Source organism: Scylla paramamosain, chromosome 40 (assembly GCF_035594125.1).
Source record: "Scylla paramamosain isolate STU-SP2022 chromosome 40, ASM3559412v1, whole genome shotgun sequence".
NCBI classification, from domain to species: Eukaryota; Metazoa; Arthropoda; class Malacostraca; order Decapoda; family Portunidae; genus Scylla; species Scylla paramamosain.
In genome coordinates, this window is record NC_087190.1 from 1,385,001 (window position 1) to 1,391,731 (window position 6,731).

The window sequence follows — 6,731 nt, forward strand, 5'->3', positions numbered from 1 at the left end:
GGGGGCAGCACCAGACAGCGAGGCGTGTGTGGAAAAACCCCGCGTTCATCTACCCGTGCCCCGGCGCTCATTGGGTCTGAGAGAGAGAGAGAGAGAGAGAGAGAGAGAGAGAGAGAGAGAGAGAGAGAGAGAGAGAGAGAGAAAGTGGCAATAAGGATGCTTGGAAGGCTATGCACTGTCAGTAGGTCTCTCTCTCTCTCTCTCTCTCTCTCTCTCTCTCTCTCTCTCTCTCTAACCTTCCCATAACCTTTAGTACTTCCTTCGCAGTAGTTGCTAGGTACATCTACACACACACACACACACACACACACACACACACACACACACACACCTATCTACCAACGTCTGGCCAGCATACAACTGTCTTGATCCCTCCATATATGTCGCTCACATCCACACGTGTAGTAGTAGTAGTAGTAGTAGTAGTAGTAGTAGTTGTAGTAGTAGTAGTAGTAATCAATATTATTATTATTATTATTATTATTATTATTATTCACTACACCAGCTACTACTACTACTACTACTACTACTACTACTACTACTACTACTACTACTAAATAATAATAATAATAATAATAATAATAATAATAATAATAATAATAATGCGGCGTAGAGTACATTCCCTAAGCTGTACAATCGTCTCTCTCTCTCTCTCTCTCTCTCTCTCTCTCTCTCTCTCTCTCTCTCTCTCTCTCTCTCTCTCTCTCTCTCTCTCTCTCTCTACATGCTTCCTCGTCCTTTAAAGCACGAAATCAACCGCCAGGCAAGACGAGGGAGAGGGAGAGGGAGAAGGAGTTGGAGAGGGGGCGGGGCACATCCGCTATATCGGGGTCGGTGGACACGTGTTCGCTGCGTGTTCACGGCATGGGCGCTTTGTGAGAGAGAGAGAGAGAGAGAGAGAGAGAGAGAGAGAGAGAGAGAGAGAGAGAGGTCGTGGTCCGCTAAGAAGAAACAAAAACGAGAAAAAATAGCATACACACACACACACACACACACACACATTCTACTTGTTTTAGGTGACATGTAAGAAAAGAACTAGGATAAGAAGTGTGTGTGTGTGGGAGGAGGAGAGAAGGTAGGGTTAATGGTTAGAGGGGTGGGTATGGTAGGGGTATATGGGAGGGTGTCAGTGAGGGATGGGGGGGTGGGGGGAGGCTACCAGTTTCACTTGGCAACAGGCAACCAAGTTATTTCCGCTCTCTCTCTCTCTCTCTCTCTCTCTCTCTCTCTCTCTCTCTCTCTCTCTCTCTCTCTCTCTCTCTCTCTCTCATACTCTACGTATCTTAATCTCCTTGTTTCCCATTGATATGTGGTAATTTTCTTTATTTTCTTTATAGTAGTAGTAGTAGTAGTAGTAGTAGTAGTAGTAATAATATATATAGTTACTTATTTACCTTTAGTATCTTAATTTATTATTATTTCTTTATGTGAGGGGCTCTAGTGAAGAACATGGCTAAAAAGAAATAAATAAGAAAAATAAAGAAAAAAAGACCTATTGAGGGTGCCAGTCTCAGTCCTACTCTCTAAACAAGTCCAAAATTACACCGTGTCTGAAAACAAGAAGTGAAGGCAGTGCAGTGGTGAGGTGATGCAATGCAGGAGCGCTGTGTCGTGGGTTTCAGCGAGCCGTATTCCTAAACACTGTGGTGGCTTATCTCTCCAGCTTTCAACAGGCTCTAATGGAAGTTATTGGAGTTTTCAAGGATGTTTTCACGATACCAGTGATAGTTCGCCTGACTTGAGTGGACGTTATTGAGATTAGCAGGTCCGTTTCATGATTTTAATGGTAGTTTAATAAGATCTAGAGGTGTGGTGACGGTAGTAGTGGTGGTGATAGTGGTAGAAGTAGTAGTAGTAGTAGTAGTAGTAGTAGTAGTAGCGATGGTATTGGTGGTGGTAGTAGCTGTTGACGAAGGGACAAGAGACGTACGTTTCCTTTGACCCTCCGGAAGCACTGTATCCTGTCCCTTCGTCCTTGCTTGATTGGCGGTGTGTGTCATGTGTGTGTGTGTGTGTGTGTGTTACGCGTGCCTGGTTGCCTTGTTACCCACGCATTGTCAACCACGAAGGTCCCCTATTGTACCGACTCCTTCAGTCTAGCACAGTCTACCCTCCTCTGCCTGTTTTCTGTTTTTCACATTTTCTTCCATTGCAATACTTGAGCGCGTAGGTTCCTCTTCTCTCTCCAGGACTATCCCTCAAAGGTCGCAGATGGCTGTTCATGTTCTAATGCGTCTTTCTATCGTTTATGGCACACAGTACTCGTTAGACGATCAATACAATCACAAAAATCATCATCTAAATTCTCGCAACTTCCAAAAGAGCCCGTTAAAATATCACTACATTCACGAAACCATTCCTGAAAATTGTAGGAACTTTATAACTTTGCCCGTTAAAATATCACGAACTAGTATTATGAAAATCTTGAAAATTCTTTACAACTTCCAATAGAGCCTGTTGAAATATCTCTAGAATCGTGAAAAGCCCTTCAAAACACCAGTAACTTCCATTACAGCCTGTTGGACTAGCATAAGAATCACGAAACTTTTAAGGATTTCGATGTGACCCTGTAAAAGTATCGCTAAAAATCATGAAAACCACTTCTTAGAACCATGAGAACTCCTTACTAGAATCATAGCACGTTGAAACCCGTAACATTTCCACTAAAGCATATTAAAGTAGCTGATAAGACGTTGAGATGTTCCAGAGTATGGTCCCTGGTCTGGCCAATCTGTATTTACATAGAGACCACGTGTATATGTACTCTGAGATCCTCTATAATGTGATCTTTCCTCTTCCCCGCAGGCACAATGTCGCACTTCCAGCTTGAAGGCACCAACAAAACGGTGTTAGACCGGTACATGCGCCTGGAACTCCCGGAAAATAAGTGTCAGGCCATGTACATCTGGGTGGACGGCACCGGAGAGAACCTTCGATCTAAGACCCGCACGCTGCACTTCATCCCAAAGACTCCTTCAGGTGAGGAACGCTGTACTGCTGCTGTATCACTGCCTTGTGTGGCTGGCTGACGGACAGGTAGCTTGTAGATGTGTGGTCTGAGTTCTAAAGCCGCGCTTCCTTCCACAAACAGAACTGCCAGAATGGAACTTCGATGGCTCCTCTACGGGACAGGCTGAGGGAAGCAACAGCGACGTGTACTTGAGGCCCGTGGCGATGTACCGCGACCCCTTCCGCCTCGGCGACAACAAGCTGGTGCTGTGCGAGACCTACAAGCACAACAAGAAGCCCACAGATACTAACAACCGTCGGGAATGCCTCGAAGTGATGACCCGCGCCGCTGAGTCCCGCCCCTGGTTTGGCATGGAGCAGGAATACACTTTGCTGGACACCGACAACCATCCCTTGGGCTGGCCCAAGAACGGCTTCCCAGGACCCCAGGGACCCTATTACTGCGGCGTTGGCGCTGGTAAAGTCTACGGGCGCGACGTGGTGGAGGCGCACTACCGCGCCTGCCTGTACGCAGGCATCAACATTTCTGGCGAGAACGCCGAGGTGATGCCCGCCCAGTGGGAGTTCCAGGTGGGTCCCTGCGAGGGCATCTCCATGGGCGACGACCTGTGGATGGCCCGCTACCTGCTGCACCGCGTGGCCGAGGACTTCGGCATCGTGGTCAGCCTGGACCCCAAGCCCATTCCAGGAGACTGGAACGGCGCCGGCATGCACACCAACTTCTCCACGCAGGAAATGAGGGAACCCAACGGCATTGCCGAGATTGAAAAGGCCATCGAAAAGATGTCCAAGGTCCACGAAGAGCACATCAAGGCCTACGACCCCAAGGGAGGCAAGGATAACGAGCGTCGCCTCACCGGACACCACGAGACCTCCTCCATCCACGACTTCTCCGCCGGCGTTGCCAACAGGGGCTGCTCCATCAGGATTCCCCGCGGCGTGGCCGAGGAGAAGACCGGCTACTTGGAGGACAGGAGGCCGTCGTCCAACGCTGATCCTTATGTGGTGTCCGAACGGTTAGTGAGGACCATCTGCCTCGATGAATGCTAACCATCATCCCTCTCCCTTCCTCCCCGCCGTGTTGTCCATCCTCCGCGGCTCCACATGGCACCGTCACTAATCAACGCACCTTCGGCGTCGCCCCAAGTGTCTGACGGAGGCCGCGGCTCCCCGATCTATCATCCCTGAATCTCCATTCTTCGATTCCATCGTTGTCTTTGTCCCTCCTTGTCATTATATGAGTATACCACCTTTTTATGTACTAACTTTTGTGTGTGTCCCTAACTCTTGAAGCAATGCAATGTGTAAATATATACGTAATTTTAATATTGTTAAGATTCCAAATAAATGTGTAATAAAGTATAATGTACTCATTCTCCTCTTACTCTATGTAATAAGGAGTTAGGAGATGGAAATTCAGCTGCATCGCCAACCAGTGGAACAGGTTCCACTGTGAATCAAAATAATCACCATGAAGACCTTCCTTAAACACACACACACGCACACACACACACACTAAGCATCTCAGCCCACCGCTACACACAACAAATGAACACGATGAGTCTTCAGATAACAACCCCAACACACCCACAGAATCACAATGCTAGTAGTCCAAGCTGAATACCTGAGTGAATAACAAAAACACGAACACCTCTACTTACCAGAGCCCGAGGACACGCGAGGCACTGGGCGAGTCCTGCAGCAGGCCATGAATAATCTGAGGAAGGGAGAGAAAGTGGTGCATTAGGGATTAGCTGAAGGATGTGTGTGAATTAGCGTGAGATGCTGTGTGAGGACAGGTGAGTGGCTAAGACTAACTCTCTTTAGTAGTAGTAGTAGTAGTAGTAGTAGTAGTATTTGTTGTTGTTGTTGTTGTTGATGTTATAGTTGTTCAAGGTTTTCGACCAAGAAGAGAGAGAGAGAAAGGAGGCAGAATAGTCACAGTATATCTATCAAGCACCAGGAAGAGGAAGGGACAGTGAATGGTAGTCAGTCCTTTAAATAAAACCATTAAAAAGAGCAATTACCTTCTCCCGTAAAATAAATCAATAAAGAAAGAAGGAATAGAAAAAAAAGAGAGATAAAGATGAGAGAGAAAAATGGAAGAGGAAACGTCTATCTATCCACTTCTCTCTCATTACTCTGCCTCGGAGCTTCAAAAACGCCGCTGATCGACTGGTTCATAACTCAAGCAACCGCCATGTCTCGCGGCGCGGATGTCATAATCGCCCACACCACTGATATTTAGAGAGATTTTTGTGCCGCATGCTATGACGTCAAGCGTCTTATCTCCTGTGGGTGACGTAAATAAAGACTGCCAGGAAACTGTTTCAACACGTCCACCTTTTACCATGCTCCTGATTTTTGCCTTTAAATGAACATGGGAGTGTTTTAGTGTATTGGAGATGATCATATATTCAATCAATGTTTTGCAGATTAATTTGACCAGCAACAACCTATTATTTGTTGACATTCAGCTGATTATGCCGAGTCTCTTCTCAGTAAGAAGGAATTATTTGCTGCCTCTCTACATGCATGATAATTACAAAGTGAAGGCAGACACAGAGGCTCACTTCAACCATTTGACTGTGCTTTAAATATTTCTTCTATGTGTGTGTGTGTGTGTGTGTGTGTGTGTGTGTTAAAATGGTATAATTTCTGTTCAACTCTTTTTTTCTATTTTGACATTTAATTCATATTCACTTTGAGGAATAGCTTGTACAAGGTTCTCCGGCTTGTGAAGAAAAGCATGTCCAAATTTATCTGTCATTTGTTCATCATTAATATTGTCTGTCACCTCATCAGTTACAAGGCTGTAGACTCTCTCTTAATTTTTTTTTTTTCACATTTTCATTGTAACATTTCTTCTTTGTTCTCCTCACCAAGTTAATTACATAGTTTTCAGTCCTGACATATTCAGCACGTAACTCTGGAACCCTTCTCTTCAACCATGCACCTGTGCCCCTCTAATCCACATTTCATTCTACCTTCTCGAATTTCTGTTGACAGCCAAGGTGCACGATCCACTACTTTGATAAGCTTCTCTACTGTAGGGCACATTGCACCATAATCATCTTTCAATACGCTCTTATATGATACAGAGAGATAGAACACACATTCTTCAACTAAGTGGTGCTTACTTGTACACTCATAACGCTTGCAAAGTCTTTTTTTTTTCTTTTTCAGCTGACTTCAAAGTAAGGTAGTCTCCATCAGTTTCTTTTCATTCTGCATTCCTCCTATTTTTAGCACTGACTCAGCCTGATCTTCACATTTAACACATCCATGACTCCGCACACATCCCTCTGATTTAGGTTTAAATCCTTAGTATTTATAACACTGATACACGGGGTACGAGTTATAAATTTTGCGTCTGCTATTCAGTGTGTACAGATAATCACTAAGTTTTCTTCAATGCCAGACTACACGGCACACCTTTACGTACTCGATAGGTCTTGTGGTCACATCTTACGAGTTCGATTGTTCTGGGTCTTTGGTAATAAGTAATTTCAGACGATACAGAGAGTACAGTAATGCCATTCTCTTTCACAAGCTTCTGCCTACTTCATACTTATTGATTCTCTTACTCCCTGCATTTATTATCATCCCTGCCATCTTCTTGGATTTCCCTTCGTTTGTTTTCATCTGTTTTTCTCCTCCTATTCCACCATTACTCACTTCTAGCCACAGGTCCGTGTAACTATCCACCACCTTTAGTATGTTGTTCCTTAATACTGACTGTCCCTCCACCTGACTGATAA

General features: G+C 45.1%; 2 protein-coding genes across 5 annotated transcripts in view; one reads left to right on the plus strand and one right to left on the minus strand.

Moving 5' to 3' along the window:
* Nucleotides 1-4,335, plus strand: part of LOC135092683 (glutamine synthetase) — an 8,914-nt gene extending 4,579 nt beyond the window's left edge. For all 4 annotated transcript variants that reach the window (XM_063991301.1, XM_063991302.1, XM_063991303.1 and 1 more), the window contains 2 exons: nt 2,806-2,979; nt 3,092-4,335. In XM_063991301.1, coding sequence (XP_063847371.1) covers nt 2,811-2,979; nt 3,092-4,020 — 1,098 coding nt within the window. In that variant the 5' untranslated portion in view covers nt 2,806-2,810 and the 3' untranslated portion in view covers nt 4,021-4,335. The remainder of the gene's footprint in view (nt 1-2,805; nt 2,980-3,091) is intronic.
* Nucleotides 1-6,698, minus strand: part of LOC135092680 (uncharacterized) — a 94,522-nt gene extending 87,824 nt beyond the window's left edge. The window contains exons 1-2 of the mRNA XM_063991296.1: nt 6,649-6,698; nt 4,632-4,687 (exon numbers count right to left, since the gene is read on the minus strand). The gene's annotated coding sequence lies outside the window, so the exon portion shown is untranslated. The remainder of the gene's footprint in view (nt 1-4,631; nt 4,688-6,648) is intronic.
* Nucleotides 6,699-6,731: the final 33 nt, after the last annotated feature.